The sequence below is a fragment of the Semicossyphus pulcher genome, unplaced genomic scaffold (genome assembly GCF_022749685.1).
Source record: "Semicossyphus pulcher isolate SPU_LCO1_2020_fin unplaced genomic scaffold, fSemPul1.0.p SCAF_3, whole genome shotgun sequence".
Taxonomy (NCBI): Eukaryota; Metazoa; Chordata; class Actinopteri; order Labriformes; family Labridae; genus Semicossyphus; species Semicossyphus pulcher.
The window spans coordinates 11,792,223-11,816,678 of NW_027211704.1; the positions used below are offsets into that span (position 1 = coordinate 11,792,223).

At 41.2% G+C, this 24,456-nt stretch overlaps 3 protein-coding genes across 4 annotated transcripts in view; 1 reads left to right on the forward strand and 2 right to left on the reverse strand.

Annotated features, from left to right (window-relative positions):
- vgll4b (vestigial-like family member 4b) overlaps nucleotides 1–1,584 on the reverse strand; it is a 34,974-nt gene extending 33,390 nt beyond the window's left edge. Inside the window, exon 1 of the mRNA XM_069678314.1 lies at nucleotides 1,492–1,584. The gene's annotated coding sequence lies outside the window, so the exon portion shown is untranslated. The remainder of the gene's footprint in view (nucleotides 1–1,491) is intronic.
- Nucleotides 1,585–3,091: 1,507 nt separating this feature from the next.
- On the reverse strand, nucleotides 3,092–9,856 carry tamm41 (TAM41 mitochondrial translocator assembly and maintenance homolog). 2 transcript variants are annotated; one of them, XM_069678493.1, is made up of 8 exons: nucleotides 9,509–9,856; nucleotides 8,730–8,912; nucleotides 8,529–8,621; nucleotides 8,187–8,337; nucleotides 7,698–7,843; nucleotides 5,794–5,959; nucleotides 5,372–5,434; nucleotides 3,092–4,069 (listed from the first exon to the last, which is right to left on the reverse strand). In XM_069678493.1, the coding sequence occupies exons 1-8, from the start codon at nucleotides 9,644–9,646 to the stop codon at nucleotides 3,978–3,980; spliced, it is 1,032 nt and encodes a 343-aa protein (XP_069534594.1). In that variant the 5' UTR covers nucleotides 9,647–9,856; the 3' UTR covers nucleotides 3,092–3,977. The 2 variants fall into 2 exon arrangements, with proteins under 2 accessions (XP_069534594.1, XP_069534595.1); XM_069678494.1 differs by lacking the exon at nucleotides 5,372–5,434.
- A 10,948-nt stretch (nucleotides 9,857–20,804) lies between these two features.
- Nucleotides 20,805–24,456, forward strand: part of syn2b (synapsin IIb) — an 87,598-nt gene continuing 83,946 nt past the window's right edge. Inside the window, exon 1 of the mRNA XM_069677552.1 lies at nucleotides 20,805–21,858. Within this exon, the coding sequence (XP_069533653.1) occupies nucleotides 21,416–21,858 (443 nt within the window). The 5' untranslated portion in view covers nucleotides 20,805–21,415. The remainder of the gene's footprint in view (nucleotides 21,859–24,456) is intronic.

Sequence of the window (24,456 nt, forward strand, 5' to 3'; positions counted from 1 at the left end):
TGGAAGACAGAGGAGAGGGCACAGTGCTGAAAATGTAACTGAGGACTGTTCGGCTTTCATGTCTCTGCAGCATTTCACACAAAAACAAAAGTAGATATGTGATAAATGCCAAGTAAAAAGGAGCTCCAAAAGTGTTGCATGATCACACAAGTCTGTAATTATAATCACAAATCAAATCACCATTATATCATGAAGGCTAAGGCTTGGTATTATTAAATATGTTTCAACACAAGTAGCAACAGGATACCTGGGGGTTGGTAAAAGCCTGATTTTATTGTACTTAACAGAACATTTCACTGCACAAGCAGGCAAACGTGAACTTTTCACGTCTTGCAATTATCAGATATAACATAATTTCTGCAACTGTGAATTATTTAAATAATGTGTTAATTGGCAGGCTTTTTAATGTGTTTTGAATTTTTAATATTGGAAATAAGGAGAAAAATCAATTAATTAATTTATCAAAACAGTGGTTAAATGTTGTGTTTACTTATTGTGGTTGAAAGATACAGTATATAATAAGACCCTGGAATGGGCTGTTTCTGCATTTCTACTTTCTGTACCCACAGCAACACTTCTGCATTTTTTCCTTAGTATAGTTTTAATGCTGGATTGAGACTTACATTGTACTACTTTAAGAAGGCCACTGCTCCTAATAATGGGGATATGTCATTCTTCTATAGTTTGTTGAATATTATATGACCTTACTGTGATCTCTGCAGTCTGCCCTCCCACTATTTGTTTCAGCGTTGTATGGATATTTGTACTATAATGTTGAGCCTTCAGTCTGGCTGCGCTATGAGAGGTATGTGTGGATAAAAAACGCACCAGCGCGCTTCTCTTCCCTCTTTTGGCATTCCTAAGATACCTTCCCCTCATTTCTCCCGGAAAAAAGCCGTTGTAATCAATATGAATCATTAAATACTCTTCCTGCAGCTTCAACTTAACTGCAAAGACTTCAGGGTTATTATGCTTAAGAATTCACAACACAGCACTGTCTACATGATGCGCGTGATGTGACAAAGTTTCAAACAGTAGTCTCGGGCGAAACTGAAACCGATTATATTACTAACAAGTGCGTCCACATTTATTCCAGCTAGACCTGTATTTATGTCAGCCAAACTCGCTGCTTCCTTACGAGTTGGTCTAAGGCAAAACAGAGGGGAAATATCGCTTAAATTTGAATCTCTGTGAAAGAAATGTATCGCTACTTTAGTCACTAAATGTCCCCAAATCCCTGGAGGGAAGCGTTTCACTAAAGGGGCTTTTTGACATGAGAAACTTTGTTAACCCGCCTTCATAACGTGAATGAAATTTCAACTACTACCGCCGTGTAACAAGGCGGATATTATTTCAGCACTGTTCTCAGCGCACTCTTAATTTCAAGCTGAACATTTCACAATAAAAGACTAAATGTGCACCAAAAAGAGCGCACTCTTAGCAAACAACAATGTCAGACACACACAACTTCATGTTGAGCAGCACACATACCTCCTTCAAGCGCCACTTTGGTATCTTCCAGTATAGTAACGTCCACACAGAAATAAAAAAAACAACAACACAAAAACAGTGATATATCCCACAGAGATTCAAAACAAAAAGCCGCGGCTAAACGTACGAGCAGAGACAATAGTAGCAGAGCTGTCGGGACAAACTTGGTTGTAGGCTAAACGAGGAAGAGGAGGAGGAGGGAGGGAAGGAGGGAGGGAGGGCAGGAATGCCTGGAATGATGGAATTCAGTTCCTAGCAGGTGGTGAAAGTGAAGCGCGCTGATTGGTGGAGGACTGAAGCAATGATATCAGCGTACATTATGATAATGAGGCATTGCGTCACATCCTCTGGAGGTGAGGCTGCTGTCACCGTGTTTGTTACTCAAGGAGTCTTGGGTGCTGAAACATTTAGTAGATGATTAAAGAGAGCTCGCTCTTTTAGCTACTACCTCATAGGCCTACTGTTTGTACCTCTGAGCAAGGTAGCTGTATTTCTTCTTAGGGTCAATATAAAATTATATACAATGAATATTTACACTTTTACCACACACAGTTAGCAAAACATGCTAACACTATACTTTAAGTCTTCCTAATGTAAAAGCACCAAATACACACAGCTATAACTTCTTAGTGTTATATATGTAAAATGGGCTAAAATGCTTATATCTGCTTAGAACAACATGATACTAAAGTGAAACCCATTATTACATGTTTATACGTTGCCTTTAGTGTTTTTTAAAGTTTCTGTGAGAAGTTCTTCGCTGGTTATGAAACATCAGTGACAAGATTGATTGTTTCTACATTGTTATTTTTAATGCCTGAAACTGCTGGCAGGGGGTAGATGTCAGACGAAGCCATTAACCGCACGCTGCCTTTGTTTACATTTTCCAGGGCATATATTTAAAGTGAGTGATACGAAATTGAGAAAGCAGGATGAGATTTTTTGTTATAAACCACCACTTAAGCATGTAAAGGATAAAATCAGCAAAGTGATAAGAGATACGGCTTTATCCACAGGGGGCGCCAAAATCAACACAAACCAAAAGATCCTCACAGGAGCTTTAAATAATAAATAAATAAATAAATATAAAGTTCAGCAAACTATTCCACTGAAATACTTATTCTGTGCTGGGTTTTTTTCTTCATTTTATTGGTGTGGATCTTTATCTTTTACCTGTCTTTGGCTGTCAGATTAAGTGGCAAACAAAGGCTTGTGTGATCGGCAAACTGTCTCAAGCACACAGAGATTATTAAATATGTAGTAAAAGTTTGTGGAAGTGAAAAAGAAGAGCACACATCACATCATGAGATGTAACTTGAGTCTACTTAAAGATGATTCATGTGTCCATGACGAAAGTCTTTTTCTGAAGTCTGACTCATGGTGTAGTGACGAATAAAAAGGTGGATAAAGTGACAGAACCAGGAAGTAACTGGTTCTGTTACCATGAAGGAATGAGGGACCAGTAGACCTTTATCACAACACAGGGCATTCAAATATATACTTCCTGTTCATTTTGTTGTTGGTATTTCCAAAAATAGGACTTAGGTAAGTTAAATGAAAAACTGTGCTACTGAAAACAAAGCAGTAAGAGTAACAAAGGTGCTGTTATAAAAAAAAGTTTATTAAACCCATTTCTTGTAACTGACTTAGACTACAACAACCATGTGTGAAGAAAATCAATGCGTTTTCCCAACAAGGACCTCCAGTTGTCAATGCGTGCGTCTCATTACAATAAGAATGGCAAGAAGGTAAACAGGTGTTAACAATGAGGAATCCGTTGGTACTAAAATAAATGTGATCCAATTCTTAATTCTAGGAGCGCTGACATAAATATGGTACAACTGTCAAAACAAGGTTAGAAAGTGAAATGTAAAGAGATGAAAGATTTGAGATCTTTGGCAGTGTGTTAACATCATATGAAGTATGTGTGTGCAACATGTCACACCAGTGAATATCCATAGAGACCTCAGTCCCTTTTTTTCAGCAAGACATATTCGTATCAGTTTGTGCATCTCATCGAGGCAGCACGACTCACACAAAATGCCCAGATCTAAAAGTCGCACATTTCGAAAGATGACAGATGACAGCAAACGCTTTTCCTCATTATACATGCCGTACTTGCGCTCGCAGTAGTCACACTGATTCTGTTCAACGGTTCCTCGCCTCTCTCTGTAGTCATTATCCACAGAGGTCCGTTCTGTAGTTCCAGTAAATGTCAGCCGTAATTCAGTCCAGCTCGTGAAATGTCACACTCTTTTCTACCGCTTTTATGAGTTTCATCATAAAGGGCAGTTGTATAGATAGTGCTACACTACTCAAACACAGACTTATACCTGGTAATGGATCTCATTCATGGCGGCTGTGCAGTGATACAACCAGAGGTGAGTCAGGCACGGTTTGTTTCAGGGTAAAAATCAAAGGATGGACGTTGATTGTCTGGTAGTTGAGATTATAGAAGAAGACAGTCTCCTGGTAGACAGACAGGATCAGGACATCTGTGAGACAGAGGGCTTCCTCCTCCAACCCTTCCACATCTTTATCAGTTTCTTGGAGCTGTACGACACCGACTTCCAAACTCCTGGGGAGGACCAGGACACACAGTGCACCAAACATTAGCAACTACATAAGGAGAACATTATCCAAAACACTTTCCATGTCTTACAAGTGGACAATTTGTCAGAGGATTGTCCACATATTTTTATTAAAAGTCAGAGGAAAACATTGCTTAAATGCCATGTTGAAGGAATACTTTGACATTTTGGGAAGTAAGCTAATTGTCCTTGTAATCTCTATTTACAGATTCTACATAGAGAAGTAGAATCTGTAGGCAGGGACGTGGATTTTAGGGATGGCAACTGTTTTAGTTTCCGTTTGTACTACGCCTGTTGTTCGAGTTATGTTGACCAATATTGGCCAATGCAGCGTATGCAGGAAAAACAGAGCAAAAGCAGGCGGAAGGTAATGCGCCGTAATGACAACCCGGCTCCCATCAGCGACTATCTGATGATGATTTACCTTCTTATTAATCTTTACAAACAGACATCTGCATGAGATTTCAGCTAACAATCTGTTCTAGATACAAATTCTCTGACGCAGTGTCACAAAAGCCGTTCAGCGTTCAGATTTCCAGACTTCCTCGAATGCAACAGAAATGATTGATCCAATCTCCGTTGAACAAACGAGCATTTTAAAAGTAGTTTTCTTCTCCTCTTGAGGACAGACCTGACAGAGTTTCATTTTTACTTTTTACTATTCTGCATCATGATGTTGAAATTTCAGCAAACGTAAGACCCTTTAATTAAAGTCAGTCGCAAGAAAATGTGTTTCTCTTTCTGTAAACAATGCAGCACACGGAAAAGGAGGTCTTGACTGAAGTCGTTTATCGCTAACTGCTGGCTACACGACCGGCATGATCACCGTTGTCCCCAGAGGCTGTATCGTCGTCAGACTATTGCCGATAGGATGCGAGATTGTCGTTCTTGTAGAGTTAGATTTGAAAATTGATATCACTCTTATATCTGTACAATAAATAGGAAGCGTTATCCTGCAACTTGTTAGCTTAGCTTAGCACAAAGCCTGGAAACTGGGGGAGACAGCTTGCTGAACAGATTTTGTTACCTTAGGGTACAGCTAGGCTAGCTGTTTTTAGTCTTCATGCTAAGTTGCTGGTAGCTATAGTTTTAAAGTTAGCATGCAGAAATGAGAGTGGTATAAATCCTGTTTTGTTACTCTAAACAAAAAAAAAATATTTTCCCGAGATGTCAAACTATTTCTTTCTGAAGCATTGGATGAACTTATATTAACAAGTCTTGACGATGTAGAATCTAGTGCAGTGTAGATTTTGCCAAAAATATCCAGCAAAGAAGAAAAGAGTGCCTACCAGCTGTTGCAATGCCTTTGATACTCTGTGTTATACTGGAGGATTTCACAATTGATGAAATACCTGGAAGAACAAAAACAAGCTTAAGCATGCAATTAAACATGCAATCACACAGTTCAACAATCTATTTGTCATCACTTTGCAATCCTATTTTATGATGAGAATCGTGGCTAGAGGCCACATCATTTACTCACATGAATTTATCAAAATCTTTCCGTAAACAATCAATTATTGGATTTATTGTTTGCAATTTATTTATCAATCTATCTCAGGAACATTTTTATATCTGCTTAAAGGGTAAATAAAGTGAGAAAGCTTATTAAATCTCTCATATAATATAATCTCTTGAAGCTAACATGTAAGTCAAGAATGTTTTTGTCTATTTCTCCCTCTTCTTATTTTTTTACATCCTTGGTCCGCACCTTGCTGTACAACAGCCCCACAGTCCGGGTCCTGAGCCACCTGCAGCAGGATCTCCTCCACGTCTCGGTTTTTCCCTGGAGGATCTACAAGCTTTGTGATTTTCTGCTGGAGGGTCCGAGGCAGAGCCATCAGCTGGATAAACTGGCCCTCTGGGCTTTTGTCAACCTGCCAGCACACAAACACCAATAAATAAAGACACAGTAGACTGCAGCACCAACCATCACATCCACAGGTCTCATGTGAAAACACTGTTATGAGGACTCTACTATGTTAGTGCCTCAAAAGATAAGACTATGGTGAGCCTGTGTCTCTACTGAACCTACTTATCTGCCACACAGTATACCTCTTACAATTAAATAAACAATATATATCTTTTATAAATATAATTTAGGGAATATTATAAACTCTGTGGTAATCTCTATTATTGTTAAGTGAATCGAAGTCCATTTAGAGTACCCTAATAAATGGAAAACACACTGCACATGTCATTGACCTGACTTACAACACAGTTTAGGTTCACATAATAGTCTTACTGAATAGCACACATTCACAGATGTTCAGTGGGACTACAGTGTTTGTATGTTATATTTCAACATTTGAAATATAATAAATCTGATCTCAATTTAAAGAAGTTACCATGACATTTTACTTGTTAGTGCTCTCTGATGGACAAACTAAATTACCTAAAAACAAACTTTATCTGCCTGTACGGCAGTTAATTATAAAATATTGAGTAGATGATGCAGCCACTAGAGTTAAAATCATCTTGCTATTCAAATCAGGTGCACATCAGTCTGGAGCAGGTTCATGCATGTGTGACTTCTGCTGCTCTGTGTAATGATGCAAGTATACAAGTGGAATCACATGTAGGACTCACAGCGCACAATTCCCGTAACTGTGTAACTCACACACACGTGATGCAAACAAAGGCCTGTTCCTCCGAACCAATTACTAAACACGTTATTCAAGGACAACCTGATGAGTATTTCCTTAAAGCTCCTGTGCGGAACTTTTAGTTTGTGTTGCTTTGGCGCCCCCTGTGTACAAAGCTGTACCTCTTATCTCTTTGCTGATTTTGTCCTGTACATGCTTAAGTAGTGGTTTTTAAAAACATCATCCTGCTTTCTTTAACAGTCACATGTATCACTCACTTTAAACTTTTGACCTGGAAAATTAAAAATAACTATATAGAAATAATCAGTCTTGTCGCTGATGGTCTGGTTTGCTTTTTTTAGGTCATATAGAGTCATCAGAACTCATTTCAGTCTGTCTCATGACCAGAGAAAAACTCCTCACAGGAGCTTTAATGTAAAATAGAGTGTTAACAGTTAGCGGTGTTATTATAAACAGAAGATGAAACCTCACATCAAGAAAAATAAAGAGTATACCGTTGAATCTGCAAATAAAGATATGTACACACGTTTTTAATGATGCACTAGTTAATACTGTGTGCACAGCAGGCAACACGGCTGAGTGCCAAATCAGTCACACCCTATCTACTGTCTAATACCGGGGATGAGCACACTCTGTACTATTACACATTCATATATTATTAAAATGTGGCACATGTCATGTGGAACATTTTCTGTAATCTCTTCTGTAAACACCATGTTTTGGTATCAGATTTAAATTTTAATTCCAGAGGCATTCGGTAAAGTCAGCAGAGCAGCAGTTTATGCAGAGAGTAGACTTGTCACTTCAAAAAATGACTGCTTCTGAGACTTGAAACTCAAGAGTATTTTTTTTTGACATTGATGTCCAACAATTTGCTTCACAGGTAATCATGAGTTTAAAGCTGAAAGCAGTAGATAGAGCACACAATGTTCTGTTGTGTTGCCCACATACCATGTGAGATAATAACAGTAGGTGTGTCTTCCATACATTTGTGTTTGCCATGTCTTACCTCCAGTTTTCCTTGTTGGGGCTTGCAGACCACTTGAGGGCAGTCACGCAGGATGTTGCTGTACAGAATTCGGAAGTGCTGGATGTTGTCATTAACGATATTTGCCACCTTGGATTTATCTTCTCCAATCAACATTCTAAAATCACCTGCAAAAGGGAACAGACATTATGTTTTAATTCAGTGCGACATATTTCCTTTGCCGTAGTACCACAGCAGTATCAAAGACTGAGATATTAGTTTCCATTGAAATAAAACTGTATTCATCAGTAAAAAGACTTTTATTATGTAGAAAGCAACAAGCTTAAACATCAATCACTTAGCTGTCTTTGAATAATAGAAGACGTGTGTGTATGTGTGTGTGGCTAAGTTGGGGAAGCACAGAAGGGGACTTATTTCTATATATCTCAAATGCTTTAACAATGCAATCATCTCATAATTGTGTGCGTGCTTCATTTCCTCCAGGTTTTTGCAGTTATGCAGGCCAACTACCTGCATAAGAAAGACCGGCTATCTGCAGGAAGAGATCTTCCTCTGTGAAGCTCTCGGGCAGCATGAGGAAGGAGGCTGTCACAGCACTCTTCAGGTTCGCCACCAGAGCAGCACGGAGCTTTCCATTCTCCCCCTGTACCAGCATTTTCACCTGCATGGAAACACAAAAGCACATTTATACAGATACTTAAGCATGGGTGTTTACATATTTTAGAAGAACCTAAGAATGAAAAGTTAGTACATTTTGCAGATGTGTAATAACTTTGACTTTATGAACATAGTTGTTAAAAGCCAGGAACAATAAGATAATCAGTTACAAACATCTTTGATCATAATACTGACCGGTTTGTGTAGGCGTCCTGCAACATACAAGGTCTTCCAGTGCATCAGGTCATCTATAAGCGACTCTGTACTTATCACACCATATTTGATTATCTAAGAAGAAAAACAGGATAATTTTACTATGTAGGTAATAAAAACCTAGCCAGGCATTTGGGGCAGTTGAAAATGCAGGAACATATAAACTATAGACAAGCCATTTACCCTCCCGTCCACAGGCACCAGTGTGTTGTAGTATACAGAAGCCCCGTGTTCATTTTGTATGGAGCTGATCATCGTGGGCCCCAGCAGCTTGAGGATGGAGTAATGTTTGCGATTCTGCAGCAGATTCATGGTGTGCCACGTCACTGGGTCGTCCACCGCAAATACAAAGTCCAGCATGTTTTTCTGTTTATATTAGAGGAGAAAACAATAGAGAAGATCACAACATCCGAATCAATAACAAATATACAGCTTTACATTCTAGCATGTGGCTATTAAGGCAATATATTCAGCTTATAACAACTTTCAACTGAGCAAATTGTAAGAAAAAAATGACAAGTGACTTTTACACATGGATAAAACCTTTATTGTACTGAAAACAATTCAATTATTTAATTATGGAAAACATATTTAGAACATTGATGCACAGCTTATTAGCTGCATAAATATAGTGATATTAATGCCCTTTATTATTATGAATATAGTGATTATAAATGACTTCAAGTATGTTTCCTACAAGGAAACTCAAGGAATATGCATTTTTCCCAGTGTTTGTGTGTAACGTAGACAGAAGTCAACATAAATAGTGTGATAAGTGAATAGTGTCTTCTTTTTGGGAGACTGACCTTTAGTCTGCCTGTAAATATTAGAGCATGTGCATAGTGCAGTATTAAAAGGTCTTTAACCCTACGTCAACACAACTATGCTGTACAGTTAACCCACAGTACAAGTTTGCAACTGTCATTAACAGAGTTTGGAAACTGGCAGGACAAGCCCCTTACCTCCATTTGACCTTGGCTGGTCCCGTGTTGTTTGAAAACGCCAGATCCATAGGCAAACGCTAGACTGATGTCCTGAGGAAACTGTGACAAAATCCGTCTGTAAAGCACGCCGGTGTTATGCAAAGCTGGGAGAGACATTTTTGTTATGAACAAGCAAGGATAGCTTTCCAGGACCGACACGCGCTTGTTAATCAGCGGGTTAATGGACTAAATAACGTGTAAAACTAAGTTCCTGTTGTATGACGCAAGAGATACATTTCAGACTAATGGGCTTAATGCCACTTCACACGACCACTAGCACTGGATAGCACTTCAATTATCATATTTATCGTTTAAGTACGTCCATCGGGTCGGTTAGAGTCAGCTGGGTGCTTGACAGTCGACTAAAATTGACGTCATTGAGTCGTTTGCGGCCTGGAGGCTCATGGGAAATGGAGTCAAAGATGGAAGGTAAGCCCGCTGAACTGTGAAACTGCTGTCAAACAGGCTAAATAGTGATTATTTTGCGAGGTAATTGGTTTTAAATACGTACACTATTAAATACAGTCGCTGAATATAAAGTGCTGCGGTTTAGAAATTTGGGAAATATCACAGCATCGAAGCACAGCTCAAAGTTTAGCCAGCAGAGGGTGGTTTTCGACCAAGTTTAGCTAGGTGGCATGTGGTTGTGGTGATTTGCAAGGAGAGCTGGGGAAACATACAGCAGAAGTCAATATTTCCTGCAGTTGCAACAGCTAGTGTTTCCTGTATCATGAACATCAGCAGAATTATTTGTAAAAAAAAAAAAAGACTAGGGCTTTAAAAAAAAAAAAAAAAGTTACTTGACTGTCAGAAACATATTAATTGACATCACTTCTGACTTACTGCATTTATTTAGAAAATGTAGGAAGGTTTTTAAGGGAGCTATTTAAAATTCAGACCTTAGCTGACATTTGTGAATGTCACAATGTATGTGGAGTGAAAACTTAGAAGCCATTTTTCTTTGTTTTGTTTCTGTGAAATAATAGTGTTGACCAAGTAGAAGTCAGGGCTGCTCTTTCAATTAGATTAGTTTTTCCATCTTCTATGGTGTTTAAATTTTCATATTGTATTACGCATATTGTTAAAGATCTATGAGAATTGAATCAGCATGACATGATAATGATTGCTCCTGTCAGGATCCAGACTTGCACATTTACCAGCAGTGTTTTGGGCTTGAACTACTGGAGTTACTGAATACAATCTGTGAAAGCAAATTCTACACTTAGTCCTGAAAACTCTCACTTTGCTTAAGATTAATTACATGCTTGAAATAAAGAAACACCAACCACATATAGAAGTAAAATGACTCTTGGCTTCTTGTGAAAATATCTCTGCAGCGGCAAGAGCCAAAAGCTTGCGAGGCCTCATCAGTCTTTACCCCTGCAATAGTCGGTAGTCTCGTAGGCCCAATACTCACATTTATTTCAATGTATTAATATTCAAAGTAGATTTATAAAGAGTAGCAATATGTTGGCAGCTCATTATTGGATTGTCAGGAGCAGGGCAAATATTATCTTCTCAGTAATTGCCATGAGCCATCTTCTCAGCCAAATGAATATTGATAAGGTCACTAAATCCTGAGTGAAACGCTCACTCATTCTGTTAAAGTGCCTTAATTCAGGGACAGTTAAGCACCAGTAGGAGTAAAAGCTGGGTATGTTTTCATTCGTACGCCCCGTATGACATGACATGTATGTGTTGAATAAATGCTTGTGATCATGACCCTAGAGATGAACATTAGTCTATATGCTTCCTGCTAGCCTCCAGCTATTTCCTCCTCCCCGTGTTTTATAGGCCTAATTAATGTGTCTGTGTAACTTTGGGATTTCACACAAACCTTATTTGGTTATAAATTAAGAGCAGGTTCAGTAGTTTTTGTGGAGTGACCAACTGAAGGTTACTTAAATCTGCAACATTGACAGCACATTATTAAGTTGTTACAGTAATTTGTCATGATTGTAATATTTGATGATTGTGATAGTCCAATATTTGTGTCCTGTTAGTTGTGGTGCTTTTGGTGCTTGGCAGGGAGGATTTAGCAGGTTAAAACAAGGCTGATGATGGCTGTCATATTGAGCCAAAATCCAAAACAGTGAGCTGAAGGACACTAAACTCTGTAGGTTTATCTCTTCGATCAACTCTTTTCATATGACACATATGACAACATAGCAAAGTTCTTTTTCCATTGTTGACGTAAAAATATTCTTTTGCTTAAACCTGCAAGACATTGAAAAATCCTGACCTTTAAAATTGACATGATGAACTAGTTAGCAGACAGTAACTTCTACACATCCGGCAGATATGGAGCAACAAAGGAGGAACGCAGCCGCCCCCGCCCCCCATCATCCTTGGTGACTCTACTGTTTCCACTGTGGAGTCTTGCCGCTTCCCGGGGAACATCATCAGCCCGGACCTCAAGTGGGAGCTGAACATCGGCTCCCTCATCCAAAAGGGACAGCAGAGGATGTACTTCCTGTGGCAGCTCAAGAAATTCAACCTGCCAAAGACAATGCACTTCTACACAGCCATCATTGAGTCCATTCTCACCTGCTCCGTCACCATCTGGTACGCTGCTGCCACTGCCAAGGACGAGAGCAGGCTGCAGCGTATCATCCGCTCTGCAGAGAGGGTGATTGGCTGCAATCTGCCATCTCTCCAGGACCTCTACACCTCCAGGACCCTGAGGCGTGCAGGTAAGATTGTGGCTCACCCCGAACACAGTCACTTTGAGACCCTCCCCTCCGGCAAGAGGCTGTACTCCAACAGTTTCTTCCCCCCTGCTGCCAGCCTCATCAACAAGGCTCATCAAACCCTCACTCTGTCCTAGGTCTGTTTTTTGTTTCTGGCAAAAGCTTAGAAAAATATCTGGCTCCATTACGATCACTTGCCCTGACTGCAACCACACTGAAAGGGGCAGTGAGGATAAACCAACCCAGTTCAGTTGAAGGACAAGTAAACAATAAGCTGAAACTCACTATAAGGTTTAGTAAAGGCTGGAGGGTTCGGTAGATTCAAGTGATTAATCTCTGTCGGCTCATCACTAGGAGCAAACCTTTCCTCATTCTTTTCACATCTGCTTTGATGTCTTCCTGTTATAGAAATATTGATTATAGCTGCTTTAAGGGAACCGCATAATGTAGTCACAGAATATTAAAATAATGGACTACATTTACTTAACTTTACACCTTTTTGTTGGAGTGTTTTTCATGAGGCAAAAAAAGAACATGATTATTTTTAATTGATTTCCCAGCTTTTTGTGTCCTTTTCTAAACCATTGTCTTAAACCTTGTAGCAAACGCATAGACAGACACAAAGGCTTGTAAAAATATACAGCTCTCGAATCTGTGCGAATCCTTCCATCACACCTCAATGTTTCCTCACAGCGTCTGTGTGGGCCAGTGTGAAAACGAGGGAAGTTGCTGCCTGGAGTAAAAGTGAGTGAGGGCTGTGTTTTGTAACTTAAGTTTGACACAAGAGCAACTAATTACACTGAATCGATGTCTGAGTTGATTGCAGATTGATTTTCCAATTTGAAGTGTTTTGGCCCGTGTTTAAATCCCGTGTTGTTGCCTGAAAGTGGCACATGATGTACAGCTTATTGTACCTCTTGCTGAGGTTGAGTGGTTGCTTCAGGGACGATTAATTTGATGACTACAGCTCTGATTGGTACAGCTTGGCAAGAACTCATCAGTCAGTCTCTTAGTTTACAGGAATTTCAGCTGGCACATTATAATAAAACTACAGGTTATAGTACATTATGCAGATTATAATGAATGCTGCAACTCTTTTTCATGGTAATATCCCCGTTTGCACACACACATATCCTGTGTGTGAGTACAAACACATGTACATCTAAAACATGCACAAACTAGCAGAATCTTTTGCCGCTTTTGCACGTCTGTTGCCATGGAGATTGCCATTGCTGCCCCATGCCGAGTGAAGGAACATCAAAAGAAAATGCACCATTAACCACATGAACACACGTAGACACACACACTTGTATGGATGCACAGCTGCTGCAGGCTCCCACAGGAAGAGACGAATAGAAGCAGCCACTTTTATGTCAGTCCAGTGAGGGGTTACAGTGTCACCGAGCAGGGCGGAACCAATAATGTTTATAATACGGGGGTCTGAGTCAGTGAGGAGGCACCTTTGAGACACTGGGTTGTACCTTGAGTGAAAAAGTGAATATTATTAGTTCACCTGACTGCTGTGTCAACAATTTGAATCTATATTTAATATAGTTTTTGTTATTTTTATTGAACATTTTGCAAAAATAAAAAACACTTAAATGATTATATTTACTAACCATAGAATGTGTATTTTATACTGTAGGAGTTAATGTAGCCGTAGCATCAGGGCTAATCAAACTGCTTCTCAGTTGTGTACATAAACACTTATTCACCCGGCACACACACACTGAGATCAGTAATCCATATGAATTTCCCACCTCCTCCAGCTGGCAGGTGTTTTTTCTCTCACATAAAACCACCATATATCCAGCATTGACAGCTTGTTAATAAATATGCATGTTGAGTATAGGTGATATTCACTCTTGAGAATCCAACTGGCAGGTGAAAAGTAGGAACATTTCTGTGGTGGTGGCCGTGGCTCCTCCTGTCCGCGTGTCCAAGTGACCTTGGGCAAGACGCTGAACCTAAATTTGCTCCTGATTGTCAGGCGTGCACCCAGCGTGGTACCATGAGTGTCAGGTCCACTCAGCTTTATTTGTACATCCCGAAATCACACATGACAGACGTGCCACAGATTCGGTGTGAACAGGGAAGGCTAAACAATGATAATAGATGATGGCGCGCGCAAAACAGATGTACGTGGGTGTAAAACATACATTAAGAATATGGATCGAGAAGGATGTTCGGCAGTTTAAGATCTCACCACAGGTAGTAGCTGAGCCACACATCCTCCTCTCTGTATGTAGCTGGAAGGATGACAGGCACACAAACAAACACAGGAGAGAAAAACAAAGCATTCACACAGATAGGTGAGGCAAACAAAGACACAGAAGGAGAGAGAGAGGCTGGATAACATGACCAGCTCAAAGCCCAGACAAAACAAGGAAGACCACACAGATAATGATCGATAATAACCAATAATGACCTATACACACAGACACAGAGAAACGTGTTAATCAGCACTGTCAGTGATGTCGTGAGTTTATGGTGAAAAGTAACTGGCATATTCTGACCTCTGATATAAAGTTCAAGCGTTGACTCAGGTATAATTTATCCTCCGGACACAAGTCTGCCTCTGTGACTGCTTCCTACACGGGAACAGAAGGAGACACATTTTATTATAGATGAATTCATGTTAGAATTCCATCACATTATGTCCTCAGTAAAAATATTCCCCTCATATTTTTATCTTCTCTTTAACCTATTGTAGCTCGGTTTAAAATCTGGGCAAGGACACTGCTGAGAGTAGTAATTAATAGAAACAGGAAATGACAAAAGTGATAATCATGAAGATTTTCATCTAAATAAATGTCTGTTAAGTCACTATCTATCACCGAATGAGTTAACACAATGGTGAATGGTGGCAATTTCTATTTATCGCTATAGGTGCTGCCAAAGAGAACGAAACGTGAGACCTTCAAGATTATCACTTAAAGCTGTTAACTGCTAATCTTGTTTAATCACAAACAGGAAGTGCTGCTCCACCTAAATATCTTCTTGTTGTGTGAAAAGTCATATTTTGTTAAATGCTGCTGTTGTCTGAAATGCTGTTGTGTTTTGACCCCCAGGGCCACCGTATTTAGCCTACCCCGTCTTTGCTGTGCCTTGTAAGGACAGTTAAGCCAGTACAGCTAACGTTAGTTAACAATTTCCAGCTAAAATTTCTATTAGCTAGCTTACACTGCTGTTAGCTACTTATCTCTGGTAACACTTTCAAATGGTAAACTTTACCAGAAAGTGGTTGGGTGCTAACATTAGCCGCTGTCTAATAGTAGCTAATGAGTCATCAAACATGCATTTTAAAATGAATTTATCTTCCCACCCTGAGCATAATGTCAGAGGAAAATGGCCGCCATCGCCATGTGAATAGGCAGATAGTACTGAATGACAAGTAAGAGCCTATTGAGCCTTTAACTATAGATCTTCTGCATTCATGTAAAGTTATTGGGGTATGTGTATAATAGATGGAGTTGAGACTCAATAGTTGCTTCTATCTTTCGGTCCTTGTGTTAGTAACTGCACGACTGTGTGCTTATTTATCATTACTGTCTGGCTTTTATTGTTGCGGTACCCAAGCCAACTTCTCCTCTCTTTGTTGCCATGGTAGTTTTGAATCTTCAATTTTGTGTTGGGCCTAAAAATATACAATACAATCAGCCATCTTTGTCTTCAGCTCTGCAGCAGCCTCTGCAGCGTACTGAAAGTTTGACTGTGTGTGCGCGTGTTAGTTTGTATGTGAAGCCTGCTTAAGTGGTGTTTCGGCAAATGTGCTGCTGATATCTGAGCCGTGTGTGGGCGTTTTAATCTTGTAGCTTTATCCATCTACACAGCGCTGTTAAAGTTCATTTAGAGAGCTATCTTTTATGGCTGAATCAACTCTATTCTCTAAAGTAGCTTCAGACATTTTAATCTTTATTTTCTTGTTTTTTTATGATGTAATAGCACCAAAACCTATTTCTAAAGTAGAGAGGCACAGTGAGGTGACTTATGTGAAGGTCTACCATTGTAAGAGCTTGTGTTAAAACAGGACTAGGCTGTAACTTTTTAACAGCATGGCCTAAAAATAACCCGTTTGTGTCCTAGGCTGTGCCTCCCCTGTGTTTTCAATTAACCTGCAGGTGCATCTGAGATCACCCCCTGCATGGAAAACTTCAGTATGGGCTACCGCGTTACATCTACCGATTAAAAAGTCAGGTGTATATTAAATAAAATGTGGTTTGAGCTGAAATTGAATTTAATAATTCATTAAAAAAAAAATTGAATTATATTTATGCCAGGGTTGTGGCATGTATCACAGCATGGCATGAGCACCTGCCAGAGACGCCAGATGTGCACAGAGCCAAAGTGTTCGGGATTATCTTAATTAAGCCAGTGAAGCCATTGGAGGCTTGACCCTGGCATAGTCACTCACACACGCCTGGATATGTGCAGCAAATCCCCCAAAGCGGCATTTAACCAGGCCTGTGCACACTCCACACACATTAACACAATAACACACAATCGCCAGCAGTTACAATTGTAAGATATATAAATATTTAATATCTGCTAATGAAGAAGGATCGCATAATACATTTTATTACAGAATCAGTTAGTGTGTAATGGCATAATACATTTCATTCTTTGATGAAACATAATGAATTAAATTATCCACAATTTCACCCAGTGCAATATTTTGACTCTGTGAGCGAGCATGCAAAGTAGCCTGAGCACACAGAGAGGCTGAATGTGTTTGTAAGTCAGCATCCGTGTTCTTGTGTTCACGCCAGCTCATGTGTTTATGTGTGTGTGTGTGTACATGTGTGTCTGGGTCTTTGCCCGTACTGTGTGTGCATGTCTGTGCATGTTGACAGATGAGCGATGCTCCTGGCGTCGTTGATCTGCCGTTTGAGTATTCATACTGCGTTTCCTCCAACACAGCAACACAAGGCAGATCATAGCCTATTCTCCTCTCTCTCTATACCACACTTAACTATTTATGCAGAAGTCACAAGATTGGAGGAAATATGAGGCAGGTTGTGGGCCAATCATCTTCCACAGTAGGGGGCATTCTTAAAGGGAATAGAGGAAAATGCTTTTATTACAAAGTGTGTCTCTGTAAATCGCCCCTTCTAATGCAGAGTGTTCCATCTTCGCCTCAGTCGCCTGCATAATTCTCGTGTGCACACATATTATATAAAGGCTGTTTGTAAATGTGCTATGTGTTGTGTATGTGTGTCATGAAACATGTAGGCCAGGATGAGCTTAGGACGTCGCTACAGTTCACACTGCAGCTCTGACTGTGACTCACTCCGGCTCTCTTCTGGTTGACTAAACACGGCCCACCCCCCTCTCTTCACTGGGCTTGAATCATCGTGACTTGCTACAAATGTGCATCCTGCGTGTTATTCAAAGCAGTCTCTTTTGAGGACTGAACACAGGTCAGTTTAAGTGTTATTTTCCAGTAGTATGTTCCACTTAACCCTTGTTGCTCGAGCCAAAATAACGACTTATTCTTTGTTGTGTTTATGACAAGAGAAGTGGGTTCGCCATTTTTTCCGTCACCATGCACATCATGTAAATTTGGATGCAATCTGGTGGCCTGTTGCTCTTTAATACTCTAAAAGCACATCGCTGTTGTGTGCTTTGACCTTCAACTGTTAAATCCCAAACATAACGTGGGAATAAAAGGTGAGTGCTGGTGGCCGATCGGGGCCCTGTGCGATATTATTCAGCAATCCATACAGCGCTCTCTCCTCGCTACAAATTGCAACAATTGCTCACGCGTTAACAAAAACCCTCAAATTATGAGTCACTCGTAAATAGCTCTCAGGTTCAGAAGAGATACGGCAGTGTGAGGGGTTGAGAGTGAAGCTGCCTTTCAATGGCGTAAAGGTCAAGGAATACATTTCCATCAATTGAGATAGTATCAGCTCTAACAAAATCTGTGTTAAAATTCAAGCAGTTCTGAAATATCTCATTGCGTCACGCTGTATGAGCAGTCAAATTGGATAAATGTGTGGCAGAATATTGATGCTTCTCATCCTTGAAGGAATAATTGCCCACTGAAGAAGAGACGGAGCTACGTTTGGATCTATATTTTCCTCCACTGCAGTCCTCGAATGCCGGGCTCTCCTCCTCACTGTGGTTCAGACGTGTGTGGGATTTTCTCCCCGCTTGAATAATCTTTCTTCTCCCTCTTTGTGCTGTCATCTTCGGGGCTGTTTTAGAAAGTGAAGCTCATGGCAGCAAGCGGTACAGCTGCTGATGCTCTCGGCATTTAGGTCGGAGCAGCTCTCTCTTCTCCTGCCCTGAGATAGCGAATGAATAATGAAGCCCGACATAAGGAGGATGTGTTTGTTTTAGAATAAAAAGTGAAAGAGACACGGCAACAAATAGCGTGACGCTTAGAGTGGTGTAAAAAGGAGCATTATCTAGTCTTTAAAGCTACTGTGAGGAGTTATGAAACAGACTATGAGTATGAGCTACAAACAAGACCATCAGGAAGGAGACAGACTTTTTCTATAAAGCTATAAATCACTGCTGCCACTGGGTCGATGTCAGAAGAAGTGATTTGCAGTGTGCAGTCCAAAAATGCCTTTCCCAAAAAAAGATTCACAGTGAGTGATACGTTTGACAGCTTAAAGACAGCAGGATGAAATTCTATGTCAGATAACACGACTTGCGCATGTACAGGTTCAGCAAAGAGATATGACACACCTCTTTGTCCACAGCATGAACTGAAAGTTCCTCAGAGGAGCTTTAACTGAAAAAGGCTGCCAAGGCCGTTTGCTTTATAGTTGTATTCATCAAAGAGATCAAACATTTTTGTATCCTTTTAAAGCTGGTACTTTAAATGCTGCTTCCAAAGTGCCCTTTAGCGAAATATTAGGAAAATTCTTTCACAATTATAATAATGAAGGCCTGTGTCCACTAACCCCGTTTTTTATGTGGCAGCAGCCATGACCTCGATTTCACGGTGCTTTTCACCAGTGCTTACTGTTGCTAGGTTACGAAAGTTTTCTGGCACCACTTCCGCTTCCCTTGGTAGTTATTATGAAGTCAGTTTTAAATTGCTCTGTATGCTTTAGAACAATGCTAAAAACAATGGAAAGGAATCGTGTCCTGGCATTAGCAGCAGCTCTACACCTGGATATTGGACCCTCGAAAAAACGAAATCATAGCTTCTCCTGCGACGTTGTCGTTGCCAAAGTTGATATTGTAAATGACGCCCCTTCTTGATTTTCATTGGTTGTTGAGGGGGAAGTGACATTGATGAGTGTTCCAAAAGTTGAACTATTTTCAACTGAGAGCGCTGTGGGCGTAGCAGCAAAAAACAGCTGACCCTGAGGGTGTTTCTGAGAGAAAATAGGTGCTGCCTGTGCAAAAAATGACGTTAGTGGACACAGGCCTTAAAGCTGCAAGCACTGATGAACAGTCCCTCGCAATGTTCACTTTGTGTCGCATGTCAGGGCATCATTATAGCAACAGAAGTTTTGACACAGCTCTGAATTTCCGTTCGATGACGGTCTGAAGGTTTATCAGAACACATTTTAAGGTGGATATGTTATTCTGGCTTTGAGAAGAACCACATAAAGCATGTAATTTCCTGTTGGCAGCGGGTTGCCTTATTTCTTTGACTGATTATTGGCAAGTAGATTTATTCAGAATGGGACTGACATCAAACGTGTGAAATGTGGAGCAGATTGAACATCGTATACGAGAGTCACAACAACTTCCTATTTCATGGCAAAACGTAAAACTTTGGCGTTCTGCCAAGGCCACGCCCCCTTTGACGAAATCAGGACTTTGTGAAAGAATGACCCCTGGAAATGGAATGGAAAACTTTTCACTTAAAGTAAGTGGGAAATGGCAGACTTCCCTTTGTGTTTATGAAATTCATTTGGCACCGGAAAGTAGAAGAAGAGGAAGAATACTGCAGGGGCCCTTTTTATAAACTATATGATAGATGTCAAAGGATTATGAAAAAATGCATCACACTAACATCATTATTGGATCTTCTCAAGCTCGGCTACCCTTGGTCAGCGCCGCCATTACCTTCATGTGCTTCTTTCCTTTGCTGCAGAACAGGACACATTATTGAAGAGCAACACGTTCCACTGGAGGGAATCATTCCACTGATTAAATCAGTCGATAGAAACCATGAGAGGGGAATTAATCTCTGTCCTTCTCCCCTCCTGCTGTTTTACTGCTGTCCTCTACCAAGGCTGCTTCAGTTTAAGATTACCAATCAACCCTGCCCTGTATTAGGCCACATGCTTTGGATGGCAAATTTTGGCATAAGCACATCCTCAGAGTGGGGAGTGGGGGAGATTTAATCCTCTAGAAAATGTATCACGGTCACATACATGAACCCTCAATGCAGGAAAAAGGGATGAAGGGAAGGCAGGTTGAAAAGGAGGAAAAAAGATGAATTGTTGGCTGGAGAAGAAGGTGGGGCTTGCAGTGCAGGGTGGATGGCGTTGCATCTGCGAACTCCACCTTATGCACGCACGTAGGAAACCCCTTCCAGTGGTTGCACACGGCACGCAGCGCTACACGGCTGCGGCACGACACACACACGTAGCCTGTGATGTAGGAGGATGATGACAGGAGAGAGGAGTAGGCGAGGGGGAGGGGGAGACAGCCTGCGAGCGTGCCGAGTGAGCGTGAGGGAAAGGGCAGAGGGAGAGGGAGAGGGAGCGAGTGAAAGGGTGAGATAAGCAGAGAGAGCAGCATCTCTTCAGCGCATTCGACTCGCAGGAGCTCAGGAAGCTGGAAGGCAGAGTAGAGGTGGAGGAGAGCACCAGCACCTCACCGAAGGGGGCGACACCAAACCACACCTCTCTTTCTCACACAGACACACACTATTACACGTCACACACACACATTCGTGAGGAGGCGTGAGGCTCAGGAGGAGGACCGCCACATACACGCGCGCTGTTTTGCTGGCTTTGCTGGGCTTTGGAGAGCTGTCTCTTGAAGACTGGACCAGAGCTGAATCCATCGCTTCATCCATCCTTTCCTTCCTCCCTGCACTTAACTCCTCCAGCAGGGAATCAGCTCTTCATTCATTTGGGCTGATTGGCTCTCTGTCATTCATCTAACCTCTGATTAGTGGGTTTCTCTGTGGGACCATCTCTGCTCTGCTGCTCAGCCAACAAACCAAGAGACAAACTTAAAGAGCCACTCACCAGCTGACCTTTGGACCGCAATCATGAACTTCCTCCGACGCCGCCTCTCGGACAGCAGCTTTATGTCCAACCTGCCCAACGGCTACATGTCAGACCTCCAGAGGCCTGACCCGCCTGCTCCTCCTCCTCCCACTGCCTCCTCCCCTTCCCAGCAAGGTGAAGCCCTAGCAACGGCACCTGCCCCTGCCCAGTCCCCGACCGTAGCTCCAGCAGCGTCCCAGGTTCCAGCAAGCTCCCCCGCAGCTCAGGAGAGGCGCCCGAGCCAGCAAGCTCAGCAGCCTCCACAGGCCCAGTCCTCCTCCTCCGGTGGCTCCTCTGGCTTCTTCAGCTCCTTCAGCTCCATCACCAACGCAGTCAAACAGACGGCTGCGACCGCCGCCGGGTTTGTGGAGCAGTCGGCTCCCTCTCCTTCCCTCTCCAAGAAGTTCAAGATCCTGTTGATCATTGACGAGCCTCAGCATGAGTGGTAAGTGTTGGGATGCTAGTGGCTTTAATGATGGGCTGAGTGTTGTCCAACTGGCTGCTGGGAAGTTCATGTAGTCCCTGGTTATGTTGACTGGCAGACTGTTGCAGAGTTTTTGGGACGATCTAGAGACTTGATGTAAAAAATGTTAGGTTTAGAGTCAGCCAGAAGGAACATGATGTACTGTTGATTCCAAAAGCTAATGTAAGTGTCTGTTGACTGGCTAAATATTGATGATTGGTTTTTGAATGAGCGAAGTGATCTTGAATGAATCTTGAAGTTAAATCGGCCATCATTTTTATTTATGTTGGGAATTACCATTTTTATCTGTCGGATACCGGTTACAATACCCAGACTTGAATTGGTGGAAAATCACTGACTAATGGCAGTTTGCTAGCTTTGACTACACGGCTAGCACCACACTTTTGTTGTTTGTTATGTCACACAGTAATTGACCTAAAATCAGTTGACTTTTCTGAGGCTGATTGGTTTTGGTATCGAAGCGGTGCATTGACTTGCATACTCGCTGATACCTGACACCACATTTTAGACATTAACTAATGCCGATACTGATAAAGGTACCCGCCTTGGACGTTGAGGAGTGTTGTTAAATGCCAATTATTGTTAAGTATCCCAAATGAAATCACATGCTATGACTTAAAGTATCACGGAAATAGTCAATAAGTAGATTGTTTCCAAGGTCGACATCAAAGAGGTCCGTGTTTAGGACAACAAGTCTGAAAGGGGCTCATTAAAACATCTATCGTGAGCATACGATCCGTGTCTGATGAAGACGTGGGATACTGGTATTGGTATCAGAACAACATCTCTTACGTATTCTTCTGTGGTTTCGGTAAGTGTTAGAACGTATTGTTTCCTCTCACCGAAGCTGCTCCCAAAATAGAAACAGCTCCATTAATCTGAAGAGACAGGCCAGCTTTCTCTCTGCGGTCCGGGTTCACACATCCCTCCACCCAGCCCTGTCACCTGTCTTTGTTTTTGTGTGTTTATGTGGGCCTTTATGACGCCATGTGAGTGTATTCTAATACTAATGTTTGTGTGTGTGTGTGTGTGTGTGTGTGTGTGTGTGTGTTAGAGATCTATGAGTAAGTGTTGTCATCCCATGACAGTATAAGTTGACAACAGGATAATATCCTCATGCTATCGAGCCGTGCATCATACACTGTCATGAAGAAGCATGTAGCTCTAAATAAAACATCGCCTACTACAAGTGAAACGTAAGCCTTTGGCTCTGTAATAACGCTGCTATCCCCCCGCTGCTTTCTGCTCTGGCAAATCACATTTTCAGTCTGTAAAGGTTTTCTGAATGGATGTTGATGATGGATTTTACAGCCATTCATCGCTGTCATTATCTGTGTAGCCTCATCTTCTCGCCCTTGTACTGGATGGGGACGTGACAAAGTGGCAGCCAGATGAGACAATTTTGACCTTTTCATTTTAATGGACGTTGTGGAGTGTTTTCAGTTGGCGTTCATTGTTTGGTTCCACACATTAAGCCCTTTGTTTGGAACGACACTATGCATTGGATCATTAGTAGAGTTTTGTTTCAGAGACTTTTTCCGAGGTCAGCTTTAAAGTGGTACTCGTTTAAGACAACAAGTCTGAGAGGGGCTCTTTAAAACATCTAGAGTTCTACTGAACAAACTCGTTCTGCTAATGAAAACTGGACCTTGGGTTGAGATTTGGTTGTCAACATTGACTGAAAGATTGCTCTACACTGCATCTTAGTAGTTTGAAATATAGATCGGATAGTTCAGTAAATCAGTAATAAGGAGGTATTCAAATATTTTTTGATGATGCCATTGTAGGTGTCTTATACTGAGATTTAAATGTAGAATGAAAATGGACCTGAATGCATCGTCTATTTTACCATTTTTGGCACAAATTCCATTCTCTTTAAATGTGTTTTGTACAGTAATTTAATGCTGTAATACTGTCTTTCAATAGTAGCAGACACAGGTGCATAAAATGGACTGGATGATGGTGACTGTTTTGTGCGGTGGGTATTATTTCCAACATAATCAGCACAGGATTATCTCTAAAATACATAATGCATGTGTGGATACATGCATGAGTTCTGAGGCCCCAGTACACAGCAGTGACTGACTGGCAGCTCTGCATTATGGTAATCCTGTATCTCTTGCTGTGAGTGTTTTGGTGGCATATGAATGGATGGCTGCCACCATGATGATGTGGCGATGTCTGAATGTGAGACACTGCAGAAAAGATGCACCTGAATGCATGGGTTTCTTTAACGCTGTCGTGCTGTTAAAAATGATGTAAGGTCACACAATACAAATGCAGAGATATGTGCAAATGTTTGTACTCTCGAGGTTTGTAACTCATACATGGAAATGGATTAAGAGAGGATTGGGTTTGACGTCACTGTAACCTGTCATTGCTGGAAACTCTCATGGTGTACGCCAAACATTTTAAGTCATTTGCAACCAACACCAACAATGTGGTTTGACTTTCATGAGGTTTTCCAAAGGGGGGTATGATTATGTCATATCTGTCTGACATGCAAAATGTTTCATCAATACCAAATCTTTGCCCTGGTCCATGAAAAACCTAAAGATA